This window comes from Eucyclogobius newberryi, unplaced genomic scaffold, assembly GCF_026437365.1.
Source record: "Eucyclogobius newberryi isolate DKJ021-1_F unplaced genomic scaffold, fEucNew1.0.hap1 SCAF_9, whole genome shotgun sequence".
In the NCBI taxonomy this organism is placed as follows: Eukaryota; Metazoa; Chordata; class Actinopteri; order Gobiiformes; family Gobiidae; genus Eucyclogobius; species Eucyclogobius newberryi.
In genome coordinates, this window is record NW_027316532.1 from 32,803,246 (window position 1) to 32,828,099 (window position 24,854).

At 38.3% G+C, this 24,854-nt stretch overlaps 4 protein-coding genes and 2 long non-coding RNA genes across 7 annotated transcripts; 2 read left to right on the top strand and 4 right to left on the bottom strand.

Annotated features, from left to right (window-relative positions):
- Positions 1–2,029: 2,029 nt before the first annotated feature.
- LOC140354382 (torsin-1A-interacting protein 2-like) lies at positions 2,030–4,222 on the bottom strand. The gene is made up of 7 exons (XM_072439378.1): positions 4,168–4,222; positions 4,016–4,063; positions 3,790–3,834; positions 3,570–3,728; positions 3,373–3,495; positions 3,135–3,287; positions 2,030–3,064 (listed from the first exon to the last, which is right to left on the bottom strand). Exons 1-7 carry the CDS (start codon positions 4,205–4,207, stop codon positions 2,295–2,297), a joined length of 1,338 nt encoding a protein of 445 aa, XP_072295479.1. The 5' UTR covers positions 4,208–4,222; the 3' UTR covers positions 2,030–2,294.
- Positions 4,223–5,413: 1,191 nt separating this feature from the next.
- Positions 5,414–7,510, top strand: LOC140353972 (torsin-1A-interacting protein 1-like). The gene is made up of 7 exons (XM_072438772.1): positions 5,414–5,552; positions 5,633–5,803; positions 5,908–6,003; positions 6,158–6,298; positions 6,404–6,505; positions 6,580–6,630; positions 6,708–7,510. The coding sequence occupies exons 1-7, from the start codon at positions 5,417–5,419 to the stop codon at positions 7,484–7,486; spliced, it is 1,476 nt and encodes a 491-aa protein (XP_072294873.1). The 5' UTR covers positions 5,414–5,416; the 3' UTR covers positions 7,487–7,510.
- A 1,196-nt stretch (positions 7,511–8,706) lies between these two features.
- Positions 8,707–9,470, bottom strand: LOC140354408 (uncharacterized). The gene is made up of 4 exons (XR_011925965.1): positions 9,187–9,470; positions 9,031–9,096; positions 8,880–8,957; positions 8,707–8,804 (listed from the first exon to the last, which is right to left on the bottom strand). It is a non-coding gene; the product is annotated as an uncharacterized lncRNA (long non-coding RNA).
- A 2,362-nt stretch (positions 9,471–11,832) lies between these two features.
- On the bottom strand, positions 11,833–12,797 carry LOC140354222 (uncharacterized). The gene is made up of 3 exons (XR_011925955.1): positions 12,723–12,797; positions 12,032–12,643; positions 11,833–11,943 (listed from the first exon to the last, which is right to left on the bottom strand). It is a non-coding gene; the product is annotated as an uncharacterized lncRNA (long non-coding RNA).
- Positions 12,798–13,214: 417 nt separating this feature from the next.
- On the bottom strand, positions 13,215–14,323 carry LOC140354405 (chemokine XC receptor 1-like). Its single transcript, XM_072439407.1, has one exon. It carries the CDS (start codon positions 14,309–14,311, stop codon positions 13,286–13,288), a length of 1,026 nt encoding a protein of 341 aa, XP_072295508.1. The 5' UTR covers positions 14,312–14,323; the 3' UTR covers positions 13,215–13,285.
- A 1,662-nt stretch (positions 14,324–15,985) lies between these two features.
- Positions 15,986–24,553, top strand: fyco1a (FYVE and coiled-coil domain autophagy adaptor 1a). 2 transcript variants are annotated; one of them, XM_072439404.1, is made up of 17 exons: positions 15,986–16,102; positions 16,473–16,579; positions 16,704–16,829; positions 16,947–17,053; positions 17,145–17,288; positions 17,372–17,462; positions 17,528–19,954; positions 20,039–20,131; positions 20,428–20,546; positions 20,620–20,787; positions 21,179–21,331; positions 21,402–21,625; positions 21,734–21,872; positions 22,159–22,251; positions 22,325–22,535; positions 23,368–23,477; positions 23,576–24,553. In XM_072439404.1, the coding sequence occupies exons 1-17, from the start codon at positions 16,042–16,044 to the stop codon at positions 23,649–23,651; spliced, it is 4,449 nt and encodes a 1,482-aa protein (XP_072295505.1). In that variant the 5' UTR covers positions 15,986–16,041; the 3' UTR covers positions 23,652–24,553. The 2 variants fall into 2 exon arrangements, with proteins under 2 accessions (XP_072295505.1, XP_072295506.1); XM_072439405.1 differs by having other exon boundaries at positions 20,452–20,546.
- Positions 24,554–24,854: the final 301 nt, after the last annotated feature.

Sequence of the window (24,854 nt, forward strand, 5' to 3'; positions counted from 1 at the left end):
TCAACCCCAAAGGTCTTATTGAGTTTGTTCCTATGTGTGCGTGCAACTTTTAGCTTAAAGGCGTAATGGACCCACCGGGCCAGTGCGCACTCCCCCTTACGGACTCCCCTGTGTGGACTGATACAACACACACGTGCGTTTGTTTATTAGCGCGACAGATCGCATCGCATCTCTCGTCTCCCGTAGATTTTCGTCTTCTTCTGAGTCAGCTCTAACTGTCTTTCTCCGTCTTCATTTTGTCCCGTACACTGAGGGAACTATATTATGATAGATCCATGCGCTTAGACACGCGGAAAGTGCTGCTCTCAGGGGACGAGCCGCTCGCGGCTGCAGGTGAGCGGTAGGTGCGTTTTATGATTGATATGTGACAGGACTAATCGGCAGTCCACGCCATGAGGAAATAAGACTCAGATTTGGGCTCAAAAAATCGTCCATTCAACCTTTAAATAGTTTTAAAATAGAATTATTGCTCTTAACTTAGGTTTATCAATTGCGCTGTTAGCTATACTCTTTTGAATAAAACATATTTTGTAAACACATGGAACTGTCTTGTCAGTAAAACTTATCTGCGTGCTTTAGATTTATTTCACCAGGTTAAATTGGGGTGGCTTATCAGTGTCATCTGCTCTACTGCCACAGAAACTAATCAAGTTAAATAACGGTTTATTTAACCCATAAATTGGAACTCATGAGCGAGATGATGATCTAAATGTGTTACCCTTGTTATTCCTAACAATCACACATCCCCCTAGGTTGTAACCAAGTCTCCTGTATACAAATAACATGAGGCTTGTCCAGAACAAAATTCTTAAATTCTTGGCCATTAGCAAGAAGACTTCGCGCATTCCATTGCAACACAACGACGAACCCCGGAACCTGACTGCAAACTCTGAGCCGGCCTCCCCACTCTGACTCCCCGAATGGGGAACGTCTCCAACCCGACTCCCACGCCCTCTGCCCACTCAGGACCTTTAGTTCCAAGGTATTTCCCTGCAGCCTTAGCGATGATCCTGGTCTTTTCAGATTTCTTATATGTTTGACCAGTACAGATGTTACAGCTGTAGTACATCCAGAACGCTGCTGCTCGGGTCCTGACTAGAACCAGGAAGTACGATCACATTAGTCCTGTTCTCAGGTCTCTGCACTGCCCCCTGTGGCTCAGAAAATAGACTTTAAAGCAGCTCTGCTTGTGTACAAGTCTCTCCATGGCCTAGCACCAAAGTACATCTTGGGCATGTTAGTACCATATGAACCATCTCGGACTCTGAGGACCTCAGGTACCGGCCTCCTGCTGGTGCCAGAGTCAGGACAAAACATGGGGAATCTGCGTTTCAGTTTTATGCAGCTAAAATCTGGAACAGTCTTCCTGAAGATGTGAGACAGGCTTCTACTCTAACAATGTTCAAATCTAAGCTAAAAACAGTTTTGTTTAACTGCGCATATGACTAAAAGGATTTTTCTTTGCACTCTCAGTTAATTGTATTGTATTTCTGTTTCTGTAATTTCTTTGTGAATTTAATGCATTTTTCTTGCTGTGTGAAGCACTTTGAATTGCCTTGTGTATGAAATGTGCTCTACAAATAAACTTGCCTTGCCTTCAGTTAATACGCAGGGGGGAGCTGCACAAGGAGGAGCGCCACAATTTTTCATGCAGAGTCTTTAGGGTTATGATATGAAACAGCGACAGAGTGGAGAGCCAAGTTCAAAGCAGATGGACAGGACAATATACTGATTACGAACTTCTAACTGTGGATTGTGATAAACATGGATGGCAAGACAAGGAACCATTAGAAATAATTTGAACTTTTGCCGCCATCTGGTGGGTACAAAGCTGTGTTTGAGCTACAGCTTCTCACTTCAATTAAAAAACGCCTTTCTAGACAAAGTTACTCAGATACATGGTATAACCTCTAACGACATTGACTTTGCATGCAGGGAATGATGAATGACAAGTGGTGACAGGTATGGCTCTAGTCAAACAATTAAAACTGTAGAACCTGTTGGACTTGTCAGAGAATCAAACATCATCTTGAGTTTGTTAAATAACGCAGTTTTATTGTTGTATAAGGCACATTTACATGGTTCTAACAGATCTAGTACTCTATTGTATTTTAAAAACATGTAACCCTAAAACCATCATTTTAAATTATAAAACATTGATACAAAAAAATAAAGTGCTAAAAGTTATTAAACTGTTTGATTTATTTTTAATGTGCTTTTCCCCTGATGCCATTGTAACTGCAATTTAGTTCTGGCTATTATAAAATGCTGTTGAAGTAAAAGCGATCATTACTTTAGCAGTGTCCTGTTTTTACAATCCTTTGTTCTGTAGATACGGGTAAAATAAGGTGAGATATGCGGCTCCACAGCCCACCATATTTGTCTATGTCCATTTCATCAAAAGCAGTGGGATGACCATGTGAAAGAAACTTCTTTTGTAAATGATCAGTCACCATCTCCTCTACTTCACTCAGACGAATCAGAGGTTGGATCTCATCCTCCTCCTCTAGAAGTACAGTGAAGATTAAAATTATTCTCTTAAAGGCTGCATTCTCATGATCACAATAGCGATAAAATATTAAAGTGGAACCCGGAGGTAGTTCATCAAAACGGTGAATAACAGCAATAGGTTTCCCCCCTTCAAAAGCTGTCTGCAGCTGACTGTCAATGTCTGATTTGACCGTGTCACTGTCTTGGCTGGATTTACTGACTCCCTCCAAGTGAAGGGCAGAAGTATTGAGAGCTGAGGACAAAGCAGAAGCTATATTCTGAGCCAGGCAGCGCAGTGTGGCCTCAGCTCGAACACCAGCAGTTAGGATCAGGCTGACCGGCTCAGAGGGCTGGGTTGTATGGAAATGTCTTTGCAAATGGATTCTGCTTCTCTTCCACAACTCTTCACGCTGACTTGGGAAATGGACTTTCATTTTTTCCATTTCTTGGTGAAAGATGTCTATTGGGTGGACATCTTTTTTCTGAAGTGGAGACTCAGGCTGAAGGAGTTGAACGAAAAGAGCTACAACAACTGGAACTAATAGAGCAATCCAAAGTATTCTTCTGTTATTGTCTACAAAGAGGAATGGCAATTATTACATGATATTTTTTGAAATATCACACAAATACAGCATACAATTTACCTGCTAAAGTAACTGGGCTGGGTGTTGACTTTGCTTGAGGTGTAAAGCAAATTGTTTCAACGTTCCCCTCCGGGACCAGTTGTTCTAAAGCAGGTTGTTCTTGTGGCAATAACTTTGGATTTTCCAACCCTGATTCCAACGTTCCTTCATCATCTTATCAAATGGCAGAAACAAACAGTAATAGGTAGAGCAGATAAAATAATGTTAAAATGAGTTAGAACATTAAGTAATAACACACCTCGAGAAGGTATTTCACTGGTCTCTTCTGTGGCGACTGTTGGTCCGTCTCCAGAGTCCTTATTTAATTTCATGGCTTGTGGTCCATCTGCCTCTTCACACTTGGCCATAGCAGTTGTTTCTTCTGAATGGACATTTAAAACAATATAGTTATAGTGTATTAATAATTATATTTCATTTTGATTTGTTTTTACACACCACTATGTATAGTAATTGGTGACACCGCTTGTGTCTCCATGTTTTCACAGTCACTCCTGTCTTGATCAAGAGGTGGAGTGTTGTCTTTTGGGATGTCTCTGCACAAACCAGGCTCTTCAGCAGGATCTTCCACATTACTCTCTGGTTGAGCGTGTGTGTCTGTAACAAAAACACACCCTAAAATCTGTACAACCCTATATAATATAATTTTAAAACTTACCATCATTATTAGCTACATCATTTATGTCTGTGTCTGTAGAAGTCACTGAAAAGTAGAACATTTAAGACAAAGATAAGATAATGGATAATATATTGTAAACAGGCACAGTTTCAGGACATACAGAAATAATAATAAGCAAGTTTAATAATTATTCATCCTTATTTGGATCATATCTATCTCTTGATCGTTTCAACCATACTTAAGAGCAGACACAAATAGTTTTTACCTTTAGAGTCATTCTCTTCCTGATTGGTTGGAAGTGTGTCTTCCATGTCTGTGTTCAAACAAATGGTGCACAAAAGATTGAAGGTCAGAAACGTTTAGATTAAATCACAGTATATGTTATAGAATGTTAACATATACCGGTAGTCTTCTTACCTTCATCCAGCTGATGATGATCTAGCTCTTTATCCGCCATTATGTTTTAGGATCTTTGTTTCAATACCATAGCTGGGAAGGGAAATAATGTGTCAGGTAATATTGACTGTTGTCAGGAGGTTCACATACATCACAGTTCAGAGTCCAAGCTTACTGTCCTGTACACTCAAATAAGGTGTGTCTAATGACGCACGTAGTTAGATTCCTTTAAACAGAACGTTACATTATGTTAAGAGACTGTAATTAATGTAACGTTTGTTAATACTGAGAATTAATGAGAGCGCTTAGCTCTTTCTGAACTCAATTGCATGTATTTTTATTATGAACTGTACCGTAATAAATGAACCAATGCTAGAGACAAAAGATCAATGACTCGACTAGAGCTGATAAACAGGTTAACCCACGTTAGCTCACAACAACCGCTGTCAAGCGGGATGAGAAAGGGAAGTCACTAAAATAGCACGACCATGGCTAACTTTACCATTATTCCTATAATTCTAACTCAAGTTTTAGTAACGCTACTTTCTTACTTTCCACACCTCCAGTGACCATTAAACCACCTTATCCATGCGAAGAGCAGCAGGCAGGCAAGCTAGCCTAGCCTAGCCTAGCACAAGCTGTTTTCTGCGCTAACGTCAAAGTGGAACCTTCAGCTCTTTGTTTCTATGACGGCATTTTTAGTAGAACGCTTTTCCGGGGAACCACGTCCAGCTACAAAATACTTCCCCCATGAAGCGCAGGGAAGATCGCTGTTACAAATATCTGTACAAACATTATGCTTTGTGATAATAGGTAATTTTATTTAGTGTCACATTGTTTTAAAATGAATCCGGAAGTTAATGAGAAGGTGCTGAGAAGATCAACGAGAACGAGGCGCTCAATCTCAGTCAGTGATAAAGGTAAATATCACATTCACTTTGACTGTTCAGATGAGTTTGAATCATGACGCCACATAAAAACTCCAACCTAATTTACTTTTCATTCACAAAACAATCTTGCCGTTAGATGAGTTGTATGTTATGTTCATGTCGTAAAAGTGGGTACCGACGTAATGACTAAGTTTATTAATGGGTGTCAGAAAGAGGAGAAATTCTGACCGTCACCAAAAATGTACTATCCTTTACAACTCTGTGTGTGATTTTTTTGTGTGTGAGGAATGTCTATTTGATTACATTTTGTATGTAAATCTAACTTTTTATTCAATTCAATAGGTTAACCCATTTACTTGCAATGCTTATATTCACTGATAATGTGCTCTTCTTTGCTAGCAGTGAACTATGAGCCAACTCCAAGAGGTCCCCTAAAGAGAACAAACAAACAAACAAAGCCCCAATCTGAAGTCTCCACTTCAAATGGAACCAACGACAAGGACTCCAACGAGGAGGGTGGGCAGATTTTATGGTACAATAGCCCCTTTTTGTCACCATCACTTCTAAAGATAATAATTCCCACTCTTTAAATTTAGGCTCCCCCGATAAAAAGACCCGCTTACAGACAGGAGACTCTCCGGCTGGTGGAGATGATAATGACCCTCCAAAGGATGTGTCTGAGCCAATGGATACACAGAATCAAAGTGAAGGACTGGAAGGAGATGTCAAGTCTTCAGTTAAACATTCTCTTCCACAAAAAAACGCAGGTGAGAAACTATATGCTTTTTTACAGTGTTGATGCAATATGTGATCCTAAAATGAAAATCACTAACTTGTGAATTTAGATTATAATTAGAAGTTTTTTGACTAGTTCCAGCTTCGTTTGGAGATGTCAACCTTAAACCTTTAGTGGTGCTTGGCCAGCGCTGCAAACTCAGTCCTCCTGAAAAAGTCTATGAAATTAAAGGTGATGCTATATATATTCCATTAATTTAGGAACTATTGTTATTATGATGGTGGTGGTGGTGTTGTAGTTTTGTTTTTTTCACTTTGTAATAGCATAACATGGTAATAATTGAGCTTTTTTGTGCTTCACTTTTTTTTACTGTATTGTTTTTTAGAGAAACAACCTAAGACAAAAGATGAATCTCTATCAAAGTGTATCACAGAGATTACTCCAACAAACAGGACATCTGATACATGCCATGTTGCAGTCACTAGCATGGCAGAATATAAGAGGAAGATGGAGGCCAAAATAGCAGGTGATGTAACCCAAAATATAATTATTGTATGATTTGTAATTGGGAAAATCTGCTCATAAAATAACATAATTTATTCATCATATTTTTACATTGAAAATCCAAAAGTGAACCACTATGACCCAAGCAATTATCAAACATCTGCAACCAAAATACGACAGCGCCCAACTGTTTCAACCCCAAAAACAAGTGTACCAAGGCGAAATCACGGTACACAAGCCTCAACATGATCATTACCACTGGAAAAGGTTTTTGGCTTGTAACAGTAATTTTTGGTTTTGTAGATAAAAAGAAGACTACAGTTTCCCCTCGGCGCTCAGGTGTTCCATTAAAAGGTACATTACAGAAAAATAATCTGCTACAGAATCATTCATCAAGTTCTATTCACCCATTTATCACACTCTTTTTCAAGGTTTCTTAAAATATTTGTTGCTGCTGGCCCTTTTGATGCTGTTGAGTGCTGGACTCATCCTTGCTTTCAAATACGTCCCCACTCTTCAAACAAGCAAAGAAGGAAGTGCACATTCATCTAGGTCTGTAGACCCAGGGCTGTTTGTCGAAGAATTGTCCCGTGTGGCGATGCGCTTCCCCAGTCAACATCCCGAGCTGTGGAGGAGGAGCCAAATCCACCTTCAGAAGCACCTGGACACGCCGCACCCCACTGAGCCGGTCAGTCTTGTCCTCACTGCTGGTTTGGCGGCAGAGAAGACGCTATACTGCCTGGCTCACAATATAGCCTCCGCCTTCTCCTCTGCTGTTAATGCATCTGTTATTGTCATCGACGGAGCCAGCCAAGCCAACTTGGACAGTGACCGGGTCAAAATGGATATCGACAGCCAACTGAAGGCAGCGTTTGGAGGCGAGGAACTTGCTGCTGTAGTTCACCGCTTTGAAGAGCTTCCCCCTGATTCAACTCTTATCTTCTATCGGTACTGTGACCACGAGACTGCTGCTTACAAACAAGCTTTCTTACTGTTCACCGTGCTGCTCTCTGCGGAGGACCCAAGCGCTCGACCGAGTCTGAATGAAGTAGAGGAGATGGTACGGGATCACATTGAAGAGAGGTTTGTGGGGAATGAAACTGCCTTCAATAAAATGGATGCTGATAAATTTAGTGGGCTGTGGAGTCGCATTGCACATCTGATCTTACCAGTGGCATATGAAGACGTAATCGAGCAAAAGGGATGTTGAGCAGAGATCAAATCAAAGAAATGTTCCAAATCAACAAAATAAGCACACATTTAAATCATTCCTGTTTTATATAGTTTTCCTTGGTTGGCTGTTTTAAACATTGTCATTCTTCTGCTGGTTACAATAAATTGTATTGAAATGAAGTATTAACATGGTCTATTCCACTGTGCTTTCCTGTTTGGTCTGTTTTCTTTAGATTTCCAGATTTTAAAATAATATAATTTTTTGACTGCTTGAAAACGTTAACATTTTTTTGTTCAAACGTCAGGGGTATTTTATTCTTTGATTTTACAAGGCCTTGATTATATTTGTCTAATTTTGTGTGAAAAACCAGTCACTGAATGTGCCTTTTAAATGTCAAGTATGTAAATAGGTGTGTTGATATATTACTTGCTGAGAATTGGAGAAACCAGACTTGATTTTGTTTCTGTTTTGTCTGTAATGTTTTTTTATTCTAAATGGTAACCGCAACATTTTAAATAAAGAATATTTTGGCTATATTCCCTGGTCTGTGATCCCTCCTTGCACTTGTATCAGTCAAGCATGTTTTTGAAAAAAGTTAATTTGTGATCAATGGTAAAAAGATATACTGTATTTAGAATATTTTAACACCGCCATATTCCCACTATGATGGCAGCACCCAAACCAAAAGTGAGGACTACGAACAGAACACCAAAAAACTCCTGAAAGAGAACAAGCCAAGCAGAAGTCAAACCAACATTAAATCAAACATGCAGAAGGCTGAATTAGTATTAATGCACTTACTCGTATTTTCATCCCTGTAGAAAGAGATATTACTTTATTATCTGTGATATTGACTTATCATCTTAATGATACTTACTATTATTACCTGTTTTGTTTTCAGCATCAATGACTTTGTTAATGTATACTATGGCAGGACAGTAAAATATTTGCAGACCAATGCATACTGTGAAGGGTATTAACACATTCAGATACCAGAGTTTGCATTGCTTGGTAGAATGGTAGATAAAGGCAACTGTGGGAATAATAAATACATTCAAAATCTATTACCGTCCTTTATAACATTATTTGCTGTCTTACTTGCAAGAGCTTTTTGGAAGATGAGTAAAACCCAAAAAATAATATCGCAAATGTTCTTTCTATTGAAAGATAGAAATAGTAATTATTACATTCAATTATGTCTATAAAGTAACACTTGCCTAAACAAATTCTTAAATAAGAGTTATCATTACAATTCATGACTGCGTCCAATCTTGAAACAATGAATGATGATCAATATGATAAGTGTTAACCCTCCAGTCACTATCAGTGCAACTACTAGACCAATGTCAATGCCCTGAAAAATAGAAAACAAACATCAGAATTATTTCACAAAGGGACAATTGTGCATATCATAAATTGTTTTACTTACATCCGGAGAATCTTTAAATAACACCAAAGCCGATGCAGAGAGTAGAAAAGTCAACCCAGTGCCAACTATTCTTATCAACTACAGATGATTCTAATTGGTTATTTACATTTGTATTACATATTAATATAAAGAAACAGAACTATAACCCCACCTTATTGATGTTGTGATATTTTGCATTGTTGGGGAGGTTTAAAGGGACAATTAGAACAAGTGAGGACTGGAGAAAAACAATCAGAATTAAATAAAATAGTAAAAATGTTCAGCATATTTAAATCTCAATGTTGCTTATTTCATGGGAATAGCTTACCAGAAAAAAAGTGGATGCCACTTGAGGGCTGTACTGTTTCCAAGATAGAAATAATTAAAAGCACAGTCAATATTTGACGGCTGTTACTGACCTCAAATCGAGATACTAAACGTAACATTTAAGTCAACACACATAAGACCAACATTATTACCAACAGAAATACACATTAGACCAACAATATCCCAAAAAACACACACACAACACTGACATTATCCCATAGAGACACACAGTAGACCAACAACATCACATAGAACACATAAGCTTAACGTTATCGCATTGAACCATATATAGATATAAGACCAATATAACATAGAAACACACATAACACCAACGTCACACAAAAACACACATAACACCAACAATATCCCATTGACACACATAAAAGACTAACGTGATCACATAGAAACACACATTAGGCCAACATCACACAGAAACACATAAGACCAATATTATATCATAGAAAAATATGAGACCAACAATACACCATCGACACACATAAAAGACTAACGTGATCACATAGAAACACATATTTGACCAACAATATCACATAGAAGCACACATAAGACAAATATTATATCATAGAAAAATATAAGACCAACATTATACCACAAAAACACCATTAGACCCAATATCCCATCGACACACATAAAAGACTAACATGATCACATAGAAACACATATTAGACCAACATTATCCCATAGAAACACATATTAGACCAACATTATCCCATAGAAACACATACAAGACCAACAATATCACACATAAACACACACAAGTCCAACAGTATCACATAGAAACACACATAAGACCAAGAGTATCACATAGAAACACACATAAGACCAAGAGTATCACATAGAAACATACATAAGACCAACAGTATCCCATAGAAACACACATAAGACCAACAGTATCCCATAGAAACACACATAAGACCAACAGTATCCCATAGAAACACACATAAGACCAACAGTATCCCATAGAAACACACATAAAACCAATAGTATCCCATAGAAACACACATAAAACCAACAGTATCCCATAGAAACACACATAAGACCAACAGTATCCCATAGAAACACACATAAGACCAACAGTATCCCATAGAAACACACATAAAACCAATAGTATCCCATAGAAACACACATAAAACCAACAGTATCCCATAGAAACACACATAAGACCAACAGTATCCCATAGAAACACACATAAGACCAACAGTATCCCATAGAAACACACATAAAACCAATAGTATCCCATAGAAACACACATAAGTCCAACAGTATCACATAGAAACACATATTAGACCAACATTATCCCATAGAAACACATATTAGACCAACATTATCCCATAGAAACACATACAAGACCAACAATATCACACATAAACACACACAAGTCCAACAGTATCACATAGAAACACACATAAGACCAACAGTATCACATAGAAACACACATAAGACCAAGAGTATCATATAGAAACATACATAAGACCAAAAGTATCCCATAGAAACACACATAAGACCAACAGTATCCCATAGAAACACACATAAGACCAACAGTATCCCATAGAAACACACATAAGACCAACAGTATCCCATAGAAACACACATAAAACCAATAGTATCCCATAGAAACACACATAAAACCAACAGTATCCCATAGAAACACACATAAGACCAACAGTATCCCATAGAAACACACATAAGATCAACAGTATCCCATAGAAACACACATAAGATCAACAGTATCCCATAGAAACACACATAAAACCAATAGTATCCCATAGAAACACACATAAAACCAACAGTATCCCATAGAAACACACATAAGACCAACAGTATCCCATAGAAACACACATAAGACCAACAGTATCCCATAGAAACACACATAAAACCAATAGTATCCCATAGAAACACACATAAACCAACAGTATCCCATAGAAACACACATAAGACCAACAGTATCCCATAGAAACACACATAAAACCAATAGTATCCCATAGAAACACACATAAAACCAACAGTATCCCATAGAAACACACATAAGACCAACAGTATCCCATAGAAACACACATAAGACCAACAGTATCCCATAGAAACACACATAAAACCAATAGTATCCCATAGAAACACACATAAGACCAACAGTATCACATAGAAACACACATAAGACCAACAGTATCCCATAGACACACACACAAGACTAACGCTATCACAAAGAAACAAACAGAAACAGTAGGCTATTTTACAAAATGTCAGTTGAAAGGTTGTGGGTTAGATACTTGAGACCCCACCCACTCTGGAGTACATATATAAATATATTTGAATATTGGTGCATCTGTATTGTCCCTGGAGTGAACACTTGGATGCATTTGATTTGTTTCTTTACCATTCTCACGTAGTTTCTTAATCTCTTGGGTGTGTGGGCTGAAACTGTGGATTGTACACACATAGTACATATTATACACACATAAATATGAATTGGCAGTCGATGTTGCATTTGATGAACATTAGTATTAACATACCTGACGGAGAAACAACAGTTGTGTTTGTAGTTGGGTTTGTAGTTGGGTTTGTAGTTGGGTTTGTAGTTGGGTTTGTAGTTGGGTTTGTAGTTGGGTTTGTAGTTGGGTTTGTAGTTGGGTCCGTAGTATCAGTGCCTATTTGTGTGGTAGCTGTCGTTGTACTTGTTTGAGGTGAAGGTATGGTAACATTAACTGGGTTCCAAAATATGGTAAACGACTGGACAAATGTGGCTCTTGAAACATGATCACAAAATGCTTTATTAATCATTGTAGACTATCTTTGTTTTGACTCAAACTATATAACCTGCTATTTATACTAACCTGAATATAACGCCCTCAACATCTCCAACTTCAGAAGTCCAGTCAACGCTAACTGATCTCTTCTCTCCATTATCCTTTTGGCTGACACCGGAGCTCTGTAGCAATTTAGCCACATTAAAAATGAGTACATATTCTCCAAAAGAAAGAGTAAAATCAGAAACTTAATCAACGCCGTACTTACCGGTAAACCATTGCAGTTTAAATGGACGCTTTGTGAATCTACCTTAAGAAATTTACCCACAATACGATTGTCACTTTTATTGCGAGCCTCCAGCATAAAGCCTTTAAAGCTTACACTGGCCGTACTTCTAAGTGCCACTGCATAAAAAGTGAAAATGAATCAATGAACAAAGCAGAAAAATAGATAAATACATAATTATATATTGCTGCCTTGGTACCAGTGACTAAATCATGTCCGGTGTGGATGATTGTAACTTCAAATGGCATAGAACCTTTTTGAGGCAGTATTTGAATCCCAGTATTAATATTAATATGAATAACAAGCATAGAGTCACATGATGGTCCCAGTTCTAAACCATTAATATAAGCTTGTACTTGGTGACTAATCAGATGAAACCCCAACATCAACAAAAGGTTGGATAGAATGTCCATCTACAAGAAAATGTTATCATTAATAATAGGAATCTACCTTACTTTCTGAAATGTACAAGTATAGATTATATTTTCTTACCTTCAAACAAGGAAAGGTACACATGGATTATCAACGAAACCAAAAGAGCATAGAAGTGTCCTTGAGGAAATAGTTCTCAAGTGTGCGTCCAAATCAAAAACAAGGAAGTTTCAAACAAGGAAGTTACATGTGGGCAATAAAGCCTAACCCACCGTTTAATCGATAACCAGCACAGCAGAAGGATAAGATATACACAGTGAACTTGTTGAACTTGTGAATCAGAATTGTTCAGTGAAATACATTGATTTCTGAAGCGCTTTGGCAACTTACTGCCCGGCAACTTGCTGCATATGCTTCATGCCCTCACAACTCATGCTGAAAGAAGTTCATAACTGAAATTCAGAGTCAGAATCGACAAGAAAAGTAAGCGATTAACCTTTTTGCCTGTGCATTTTTACCTTTACAAAACTTTCTTTATTATCTTAATCCATCGCATACAGCATTATGTACGTCACACGGAACATGGGATTCAATAAAAAAAACGTACAGATAATAACTTATTTTAAAAAAATCCTTAAAAGATGCAAATGTATTTACAACAAAGCCTGTACATTACCAGTGCACTAGTACATTGATGCCTGGGAGTTTGGATTCTGCATTTGCATTGGCTGCTCCTCGTTCACAGTTTTACGCGTGAATAAACGGCACAGCACTGATTTCAAGTGGCTCCGAAACTTCCCACCGACAAAAGCATAAAACACAGGGTTCAAGCAGCAGTGGGAGAAGGCGACGAGACGAGAAAAACAAAATGCATACTCTAAATAGATGGCTGGGAGGCACTCGTGAAAAGGTGGAACTAAGTGATCTCCCAACATTTTCAGAAAGATCACCACATTGTACGGGATCCAACCAATATAGAATACAGCGACAACAGAGAAAACTAACTTCACTGCTCTGTTTTTGGTCTTGTATTGGGTCTGTTTTATTTTAGATAATATCTGAATGTAACAGAAGGCCTTCACTGCAAACGCGACCAGGAAAAAAACGTTTTGTTGGAAAGTTGTGATGGTCTGCCACACTTTGGAATCGTAAATGCAACTCTTTAAAGAATCATCCTCTTCATCGGGACTATCAAAGACAGTCATATGAAGAAGAGCGGGCAAAGCAGCCACAATACTTAACATCCACATAAAAGTAGAAACCAAAATCCCAGTTTGCACCTTTCTGTTGTTCAAATCACTGAAATTGTGGACAACGACAATATATCTGTATATTGTCATTACAGTCAGGAAGAGGACACTGCTGTAAAATCCAACGAAGAACACAAAAGATACAATTTTGCAGACAACGTCCGAGAAAAGCCATCCATGTACGTGGTAGATGGCCCAGAAAGGGAGACAGGTGGTGAAGACGAGGTCAGACACAGCCAGGTTGAGGATGAAAATATTTGTGAGGGACTTGATGTTTTCGTATAAAGCCAAGATCACTAGGACCAGGATGTTTCCAACGAGGCTCAGAGTGATCACAAGTGCGAAGAACACTGGGATGGAAAAGGATTCAAACTGTTCCACCTCATGGTTGTCACACATTTCGTCTTCGGGGTCCAAATATGAGCTGTTCAGGTCAGGCGTTGTCATGGAGAGGTTCATTTTGCTAATCCAGAATCTAGATGTAGAGAAATTTAGAAGAAAACATTTTAGAGTGAGTGGATAAAGTTATGTTGTTCATGTTCTCTGTGATTAAAAACACATTGCCGTCCAACGCCCCTGTGTTCAAGTCATATTAATATAATGACAATGGTAAATGGAAACGTACCTGTTCTTCAAAGAGCTGGTTTGTTGTAGCCTGTGTGATGCTGTGTGCAACGATCTAAAAATGAAATGGCAGAGACTCAAGGGAGTGTTTCTGTTCCTTGTTCTGTGAAAGCCTAACATAACCGCCATAAATATGAAGGTTATTTTGTGTTTTTATCAGTTTTTTTACATCAATTTTTTTTTGCATATATATTTTTTTGACATATAATTTAATTTTTTTTCACATCTAATTTTTTTTTTACACTATTTTTTTTTACATCGAATTAAAATAAATAAACAAACATATTTATAATGAATGAATATTTTACTAGATTCGATGTCAAAAACAAAATTCGTCATAAAAACACAAAATAACCTTCATACATAAAACATAACCTCCATAATCACTTTAAGAATACATTCAATTGCTGTGAAATGTAAACATGGGGATGTTTTCCCCCAATCTGTATTAATAAACTATAATTTATATATATGAGATTTATGACCAGAGAAATGTCTGTGGTAATCTAATAGATCCATGGTGGTAATCCTGGTTGATGATCACGTGACACTAATGTTTACTCCACAAACCAACCAAACATGTAGTTTTAAAGTCCCACCCACATGCTTGTTTGTCATTGGTCCATAATCTAAACCTCGCCCTCTGATTGGACAGTACATTAGAACTGGACCAACAAGTTTCACAGCGCTATCAAATGTCTTGGATTGTTATGGATTTACCCGTGAAAAGTATGTCACCGTTTGTATTCTCTTGTTTTATTGTTCGCATTTAGCATTAAACGTTGTCGTTTAGTGCAAAAGCTTTTGCGACGGATAAAATCCCTTATAAAGATATATTGCTCCGATTCGACTCCTTTGTTTCGTGCTAATGCTGTCCACACGACAACAAGGCACAAAGTAAGAAGTGAAAGTTTGGAAGTTAGACTTATTATATTGCGTAAATGTCAGTGGATAATTGTATAGTTTATTTTGCAATAATTGGAGCACAATACTTCAAGGCTCACCCAAGTGTTTGACACTTAGTTATTTCTAAATTTAACAGTCTACAGCTGTCGGACAAGCAGCAATGGAAGACAGAAGCCTTCAGCCACACAACTTCGTTAACACTATTCTACTATTATATATATATATATATATATATATATATATATATATATATATATATATATATATATACTATAGATTGAGAACGACTCTCGTTAGAGTTTTTCATACAAAACAAGAGTCCAGATGACTACAACTGAATCTTTTTTCTACAATGGAACACTCCTGGACGAATGAGGGATTACACCGACACTATTCTACTACTTATTTTGCGTATTACATTGTAATCACTCAATATTATATTGTATACGTTACTTTAGTCCATTTCCATGCACACAACAAATCTGATCTAATTATTGGGTCATCGTATTATTGTAGGTGTCTGCTTTCTTTCTATAAACGTACCACTGTAACTGGACCCTCTGACTTTGTGCCTTTGTCTCCATTTGATTTTGGTCTTCTGATTGACCAGTCTGGATGTGACTTTGACCCCGGCTTCAGGAGAGACTTGAGGTGGGACCATGGCTTCAGGGGCTCCAGCCGGGGAGAGCCAACTCCAGAGGATTATGCATGACCTGCACGGTGAGCTAACCTTATGGGTGCAGAGGACATGACGACAGAGTTGGCTGGCTTGGTGGGACTGTCCATGCCACAAAGACCATAATGGCCTGTGTAGGAATTAGGACAGTTCTGCTTCAAATGTGTTGTAGGATAAACATCAGGCAAAAAGAGGACACACATCACAGGTGTCCTTCTACTTTTTATGATGATGTGAGGCAAGTTTGGATTTTATGGGCCAGCTCCTTTTAAAAAAATAATAAAATAAAAACTAGCAGTGGCATGCTGGGAGCTATTTTACTCTGTATTACAAATTCATCAAATTTGGAAAGTCATATTTCTTTTTTTTTGGCAATACAAAAAATTTATCTCACTCTGCTCCTCTGTTTTTCAGACATTGTTGCTGAATTAGCCAAGGAGTACAGGGAATGTGGAGAGCCAATTACAGATGATAGCACCAACCTCCACAAGTTCTCCTACAAACTGGAATATCTCTTACAGGTACATTTTACTTTCTTTTCAGCAGGTAACTGACGCTAAAACATATGGAACATATGGATTTTTCTTTTAAAAATATATATATACATATAAAGTAACATTTGTTATTTTTAACTCTGTGTTTTAGTTTGGCCAAAAAGAGAAGACCACACTTCTTGGCTCAAAGAAAGATTATTGGGATTACTTTGTTGACTGTTTGGGCAAAATTAAAGGAGCCAATGATGGGATCCGCTTTGTCAAATCAATCACTGAAGTAAGTCAAATGTAGAATACAATTTACATTTCTTTGTGACTTTCTGATCTTTTAAAATTAAAGTTTGTATTAATTCACAATATTTTTGTTACGTTTCCTTATTTAATTGTTTAACAGATAAAAACATCTCTGGGAAAGGGTCGTGCCTTTATTCGCTACTCTCTCGTACACCAGCGACTGGCTGACACATTACAACAGTGTTTGATGAACCAGAGAGTGACAAGGTACAGATTATTACTACTTTCGTATTTGGGGTTGAAGCACTTGTCCACCAACTCATGGCTGCAATTCTATGTCCTTCATTCTTCCCCACAGTGACTGGTACTATTCACGAAGCCCCTTCTTGAAGGCTCATCTCAGTGGGGACATCATTAGCCACCTGTATGAACTCAATGACGTGCAGTTTGATGTAGCCTCCAGAGGTCATGACCTTGATGCCGCCTGGCCCACTTTTTCCAGGTAGAACAGACCAACTTGTACCTTTTTTGAAGTTATTGTGGTTTAAAAAACAGATCAAATGATAATGTATTTTTAATAATTAGGAGGGCTCTAAATGCAAACTCCCCAAGCCATGCATGGAAACCACCAAGTCGCAGCTCTAGCATTAATAGTTTGGCAAGCAACTACTCACAGGTGAGTATTTTTGATGAAGATAGTTTACACCGTCAGTGATTTACTTTGTTTTTTCTTTTTTATAGCAACCAGGCGATTTATCCTCTAGCATTGATTTTGGCCATGGTTTACGCAATGAACTCAATGAGTCCCTACCTCCGTGCAGTGAAGATGACAGCACCATCGATGACCTCCGTCTTGAGCTCGACCAGTCTGAGCTTAAGATGCGAGAGCTTTTGGACAAAGTCCAGCAAATGGCAGAGCAAGAGGTCGATCTCAGAGGGGTGGTAGAAGACCTCCAGAAGCAATTGGACTTATCCCTAACTGCCCAAGAGCAGCAACAAGTCGAACTCAAACATGTGCAGGGAAGAGCGAAGGCATTTTCCAAAGAAATTGAAATCCTCAGGAATGTGGAAAAGGACAGAGAAGCAGAACAGCAGCAACTTCAGGAGAAATTAGCCTCAGCTGAAACCAAGAACATAGAGCTTTTATCCAAGTTAGATGGGGTTTTAAATGAAAAAGGCCACCAGACAGCAAGCTTCTTTGACTCTGCACAAAAGATACATGAGTATCAAGTTAAGTTAAAAGAAGCAGAGAAAGGGAAGATGGATGCTGTGGCTGAGATGGAGCAGAAGAAGAGACTGAATGAAAGATTAGAAGAGGAACTAAAGCTTAAAATGGTCACAGTAAAAGATGGTGAAGCAAAACTGGGAGAGGTTGCTACATTTAAAGCAAAATTAGATGATAAACTGGAAGAACAAAAACGTGTAATGGACCAGCTACAAGAAGCCTTAACGTTAAAAGAGAAAGAGACAAGTAAATTACTGCTGCAACTTTTGGAACACCAAAAAACAATTGGAAAACAAGAACATGAGAAGATGACATGGCAGAAATTTGAAAAGGAAAATGACAAACTCAAAGAGGAACTTGAGAATAAAGGTAAACAGTTAATTAGCAGCAATAATACACTACAAGAACTAGAAACCAAGAATCAAATCTTGACCACAAACAAGGAAAAACTTGCTGTTGACCTTGCCAATATGGAAATCAATATAAAGGCACAAGCTTCGAAGATCGAAGAATATAAAGTACAGTGTGGAAATCTAATGGAGCTCAACGAGAAACTGCTGGGGACTGTGAAGAAAAATGAAGAACAGACAAAGGAGATGACGGGACACCAGACAGAACTGGAGGCTGAGTTGGCTGTTTTAAGGGCCTCAGAGAAACAACTCAGAGGTCAACTGAAAGACACCAAGATGACTGTGGATGAGAAGGAAAAGCGGTTACGCGAGGAGAACAGAGGGCTAGATGAAAGCCTACAGCGGGCAAATTTGGCCGCCAAAACATCCGAGTCCATGGCCAGACGTCTGGAGCAGGAGAATCACGCACTTAAAGAAGAACAAGAAACTGTAAAAGCGGCCCTCAGTTGCATGCAAGCGGATTTGAAGTTCGTGCATGGCCAGATAAGCAACTTAGAAACAGATTTAGAAGCTTCGCGTCAGAATGAACAGGCTTTGCAAAATCAACTTCAAACCAATGAATTGAAGTTAGTCAACAACAAGAAGGAAATCAGTGAACTTGTGCGAAAGGTGGAAACACTAGAGACAAACAAGAAGGAGCTTGAAAAGGCCAAATCTGATGCAGAGACAACAATAGCTAAGCAAACGGAAATGATTGAACGAGTCACATCTGAGAATCAGGCTACTGAAAAAGCACAAGTTGAGAAAAGCGCAGCACAAAGCAAGGAAAACCAGGAAGTAACTAGTACACTTAATTTATTTAAAGGACAGTTGGATGTTAGTATGAAGGAAGTATCCAGATTTCAAGCAGAGATATTGGACCTCCGAGTGCAGGTGAAAAGCAGTGAAGAGGAGAAGTTGAAGTCACAAGCCCAACTGGAGGTGACAGAGGCCCAGAGAGATGAGCTGAGGACACTGATTGAAACACTAAAAGCTACAATCGAGGAGCAAAACCAGAAGCACGTAACCGAGCTGATGGAGTTCAAAAAGAAGGAAGAGGCGTGGATCAAAGAACGGGACAAGGATTTGGGCATCAGCGCCGAGTTGGCCTCCACACTAGCTGCTGTTCGCCAGGAGGTTTCTGCGCTTAAGGACGAAAACGAGCGATTGGTGTTAGAAAATGATGACACCCAGGAAGGACTGCACAGGCTGAACACAGAGATGGCAGAGATGGGCATGACGATATGTAGATTAAGTGCTGAAAAGGAAGAAGCCAGGGAGCAATGGGCTACAGATGAGGTAAGGATAGAGGAGTTTGAAAAGGAGGTAGAGAAGTTTGGAGAATGCATGGATGAACTGCGAGAAGAAAATACAAACCTTAAAGTGGAGCTCGCACAGATGGATAAACTGCCAAAAGAAATGAAGGATCTACAGGAGCAGTTGGAGAGGGCCAACAGCCAAGTGCAAACTCTGAAAATCTCCAGCCGCGAGGAGGTGGAGGCGGCGAAGTTCCAGATGAGCTCAGAAATCATGAATTATCAAGTACAAATAAAGGTGAGACACATGCTTCACCTGTGGCCTGTGGTTATCGTTCCACTGTGATCATTGTGAAGTATGGCTGCTGTTTTCTCATTACAGAATTTAACAGAGCAACTCGACAACGTGAAAACGCAGCTACAGGAAGAGCAGACGCGTTTCTCCAGTTTACAGGAACAAGTCTCAGAACTAGAGGTTAGTTTCACATAGGCGTTGAAAAAAAAGTGAAGGATTTAAATGTATAGGATTTAGTATTTAATATTGACCTCAAGTTAATTTGAATATAAAATGCAAATAAACACTTCAAGTCAGCTGTTAATGTCACAAGCTAAACCTGTTTTACCAGTCCTAAGCCAGGATGTTTGGATACGACAATTTGTATAACACTATTCTATCAATCATTTAAAAAATAAGTTTTGCTTGTCTTTTTACTCAATGGACAATAGAGAAACTCAGTGGTCGACTGTCACGTCTATGTCATTTCTGTCAAGGCTTTGAATGAGCAATATTTGCAGTTGACGGGGGAGAAAGACACTCGCATCACTAAAACTGAAACCACAATTCGTGACAATGACGTTGAGATACAGCAACTAAAACATGAGGCATGCAGGTAAGCACTTTCCTTTTTCTTTTATTATGTGCATACAACCCACAAAGTAACAACAGTAATCTCCATTTATTAGTGCAAAAGAAGCCCATTTGACTGCCCAAGCTGTGTGTGAGGAATTAAAGCACAGACTGGAGACGGCCGACGTCGACATGCAATCCCAGTTATTGACGATGTCCGCAGAGATTGATGACCTTAACCGGACTAAAACCATTCTGGAGGAGCGGCTTATCGAGCTAATTAGGTATGACTAGTGTGTGTTTAAAAAGCCAAAATGTCATGGGTTTTCTTTTCATTATTTTATACAAAAAGTAAGTAAATAAACTGGAAATTCTCAAGATATAAAACTATGAACCTCAAATGTCTACAAGACCTCTATCACTGTTTTGTTGTTGTTGTTGGTCTTAATACTCTAACATGAAAAAGGCTTCCACAAGAACGATTTAACAACTCACCCTTTAAACCTGAAATTGCATGGTTCCATTCCTCATCCTGCCAGCACTGCTTATTTACATTTCACTTTGCTTTGTGCAAAACAAGAAAATGCCTAATGTTTGGTCTACACAACCATTTGCACATTTTCACCTAATTTGACTGCTATTAAACCTTGCTATTAAAACACACCTTGTTTATAGGGACAAAGACGCTCTGTGGCAGAAGTCCGATGCCCTGGAGTTTGAGCAGAAGCTGCGTTCAGAGGAGCGCTGGTGGCTGATGGATAAAGAGACCACACACTGTCTTGGCTGCCAGGGACAGTTTACCTGGTGGCTACGCAAACATCACTGCAGGTTATTTATTATTTGATGTAATATGTATCGCAGTAACACTAGTTTTGACTAATGATACTCTCTTCTGTAGATGGTGCGGTCGCATCTTCTGCTATTACTGCAGCAACAACTTTTTAACGACAAAACAAAGTGGGAAAAAAGAACGCTGCTGTAAAGACTGTTACAATCAACACAACAACGTGATGGTCACTGAGGAAGAGATGAGCCCTTCAGAAGCTCAGGCTCCTCCCTCTGGACCAGAACCTCAGCCGTGTCCTGATCCAGACTCTTGTACACCCACTCCCACAGGCACAGGTAAGAGCTGCAAATCCAATAACTATAAATATTAACTTGTTATAGGTCTCTCTAAAATGACAAATGATGTGCGATTATAAAGGTATTTATGTCTCTTTTCACTTTCAGACCCTACTAACAAGTCTGATGATGGAGCTTTCGACATAATCACTGAAGATGAAGTGCACAGGGTTTATGACAGTGACGCTGCCTCTCAGACTACAGTAGGGTCCTTGGATGGAGAACAGGCTCCTAGACTGCTTAATATGTGAGTTTAAGCACTGAACTGTTGCAGTTCTATTAAATGAAAAAGCTTGGCTCCACAAGCAGATATTCCGCTTATTTTTCACTTATTCTCCCAAGTTTTGTGAAAAATAAAATATCAAATTTATCAGTTTTTTTTGTAATATTCAGAAATTGCCCTTTAATATATAATAATTGGGTGTTTCACTGTTTTTTACTCGGATACATACACATAGTTAATCTCCAACATGCATCAATATTTCCTGTTTTTGTATGAACCCGTTTATTATTGTAAAATGTGTACATTACAGAAGCACAGGGGACGTGACCCCAGAGGACGCTGAAGACCAAATTCTCACCGTTCAAGATTCAGAGATTAATCTGCTCAAATCTGGAGAAATCACGTATGTCTGACCTTTTGACCTTTAGCTGTTGTTATAGTGCTTAAACAGTGACTTGTTTTTGTCCTTATCACAGGATGGCTATTCCATTCAGCATCGAAGATATTTCCCAATTTGGTGGCGGTTCCAGGGAGCTGTTTATCAAATCGAGCAATTACAGTGTGATAACAGTTAGCGTCTGCGACTGTGGACCCACCATCAGCTGGATGTTTTCCTCTGAGCCTAAAAGCATTTGCTTTAGTGTTGTTCACAGGGAATCTAGTGAGGCTCCCATAGAACAATCAAAGGTACTGGACATGACACAACATATTTAAACATGACATGAGTTCAATCAAGAGCACAATTTGTACAAAAATGCAATTCAAAGCAACGTTAAAAACACATAAACACAATACAGTGTAAGTTACATTAAATCAATAAAAATATTAAAACACATTAACATATTGTATTTAAAATGGTAAAAAACAGATAAAAGTATTTCAGTTATAGGCACGGCCAAACAAGATAACATCTTTAGCCTAGATTTAAACACCACCCGATCTCTACATGAAAGAAGCACTAAGTAAGATTTCAGGTGGAGCGTCCATAACATGCCATGTCATGAAAATCTTATGGCTTTGTCTTTAATATTCCACAGTATGGTATGAACTATCCTTTATTTATTCATACAGGCATTTGTATTGCCAAAAATATTTGTTTGGTGGAGTCACCTGCCATTCTGTGGAACATTCTGAGCAAAACAACATCTCTATGGAGAAAAGAAGATTTCTAAAGCAGTGCCAAAAAAACAAACAAATACATTTTAAACATTTCATGTTATTTCCAGTAACAATAGTTTGATTCGGTGCAGCTTCTATGGACACTTCCTGCTGTGACAACCTGCATATGTAAAAGCATCACATGGCAGGTGGTCAGAGCTGCTCTCTGACCCAGAAGTACTCATGCAGAATCTGAAATGTTATGAAATGAAACGGCTATAAATGAGTTATGACACGTCCTGTCTCAGGTTCCTCTTATTGTCATGTTTTTTACAGTACGGTACCCTTAGTGCTGACTGATAAACTTTTTATAACCATCAGTGAGTTTCACTTCATACTGTTATATCTGTTCTGCTCTCAGGTCCTGATTCCGCTCACTCGCTGTAATTCACATAAAGAGACGGTTCAAGGGCAGCTGAAGGTTCGACACTCTGGCCTCTACACCTTCATCTTTGACAACTCCTTTTCTCGGTACAGTATTTCACATTTTATTTTGGTTTATTTTTATTATCTATCGATGACAAAGATGACATATTTTATGAATCCACTAATACAAAATCTTCCCACAGGTTTGTTTCTAAAAAGGTTTTCTATCATTTGACCATGGAGGAGCCCATAATCTACGACGGAAGTGACTTTCCCTGAAGCCACGTGTCCTCTCCCAGTGCATTAAGAACTTTATGGAAACTCAGGAGAAGACTGTTCATAATATCTTAAAACTGATAGATTTTAATCATTTGTTCTGTTTCATGTTGTCCTGTTGGTTTCTATGTTTTTTTTTAATGGGGGAGTTTAAAGCTCTTTTGATTTGTAGTCATCAACAAACTGAAAATATCTAATGTCATTTGTAGTAATTGCACGGTGTAAGCCTGAAAGACGGGCATCTCATTTAACTGATTTTACCCTTTGAAATAGTTCAAAATTTTAAAATGGCGGAAAGGTCCTGTTTAAGTAAATGCACTTTCAGTCCCGCTGCACCTGCTTTCACTGCCTCTTCAGAGGGCGTTACATGTCTGACATGTTTCTGCTCAGTTTATGGGCTCATTTACTCAAAGTGCCTTTAATCTAATCACAGTGAGTCATATTTGTGTATTCATGTATAAATATGACCAGACACAACTGTTTGTGCTACTTTTGCATTCAGCAATTATTTAACTGTATATTTGTGTTTTGTTTTGTTTTGTTTTGTTTCCACATAAATGGACTTGCAATATTTTGATTTCACATTATTGTTACTTTGGTTATGTTTTTTTAAAGTTGTCCATGTTGTTTTTGTTGCATGATTGCACAGCAATAAGACTTTATTCGTCTACACTAAAATAAGGGCTTATACCTATAAATGCTGAATTTATACCTGCTGCTTTTTAACAAACAAACAAGGCAATGAAATGTTTACACACATTTGGATCATTTTAATTCAGCAAAGATGAACCTCTTTTTGATATTTGTTTAGCCAAATACTATTCTGCAGTTCAGATGATGTTGTAGTTGGTCTTGTCCAAGTGTTTATTTGCTCACATTTAAATAAAGACAGATTTATACTTTCACTCTTCTCAAGAATCTGTTTATTGTGTACCTTTTTTATATTTTAATGCTAAACATTTTCTTGGATAGTGCATTTTGTTGAATTTGTGGCGTTGCGATGCATGTGTTGATCTAGTGATTTTGAAGCCTGCTTTCTTCCCTGTAATCCGATCATCTTTCTGATTATAGGATTTCTGGACTTTTCAGATCATTGTAAACAGTGGCTGCTGTTACATGCACACTCAGAATCTGATTATCAGATTTTTAGAGTTTATTAAATCAGGTCTTGTGGTTTGCATGTCACTTAAGTAATCTATTTAGCAG

Bases quoted from the DNA above. Each gene is read 5' to 3' on its own strand.
- fyco1a (XM_072439404.1), top strand. From the start codon at position 16,042: ATGGCTTCAGGGGCTCCAGCCGGGGAGAGCCAACTCCAGAGGATTATG. The intron at 17,289-17,371 runs GTAGAACAGACC...TTTAATAATTAG, and splicing joins GCCTGGCCCACTTTTTCCAG to GAGGGCTCTAAATGCAAACT. The intron at 20,132-20,427 runs GTTAGTTTCACA...ATTTCTGTCAAG, and splicing joins AACAAGTCTCAGAACTAGAG to GCTTTGAATGAGCAATATTT.
- LOC140353972 (XM_072438772.1), top strand. From the start codon at position 5,417: ATGTGCTCTTCTTTGCTAGCAGTGAACTATGAGCCAACTCCAAGAGGT. The intron at 5,553-5,632 runs GTGGGCAGATTT...CTTTAAATTTAG, and splicing joins CAAGGACTCCAACGAGGAGG to GCTCCCCCGATAAAAAGACC. The intron at 6,299-6,403 runs GTGATGTAACCC...AAAATCCAAAAG, and splicing joins GATGGAGGCCAAAATAGCAG to TGAACCACTATGACCCAAGC.
- LOC140354382 (XM_072439378.1), bottom strand. From the start codon at position 4,207: ATGGCGGATAAAGAGCTAGATCATCATCAGCTGGATGAAG. The intron at 3,835-4,015 runs GTAAAAACTATT...TCTACTTTTCAG, and splicing joins GGAAGAGAATGACTCTAAAG to TGACTTCTACAGACACAGAC. The intron at 3,288-3,372 runs GTGTGTTATTAC...CCATTTGATAAG, and splicing joins CAGTGAAATACCTTCTCGAG to ATGATGAAGGAACGTTGGAA.
- LOC140354405 (XM_072439407.1), bottom strand. From the start codon at position 14,311: ATGAACCTCTCCATGACAACGCCTGACCTGAACAGCTCATATTTGGAC.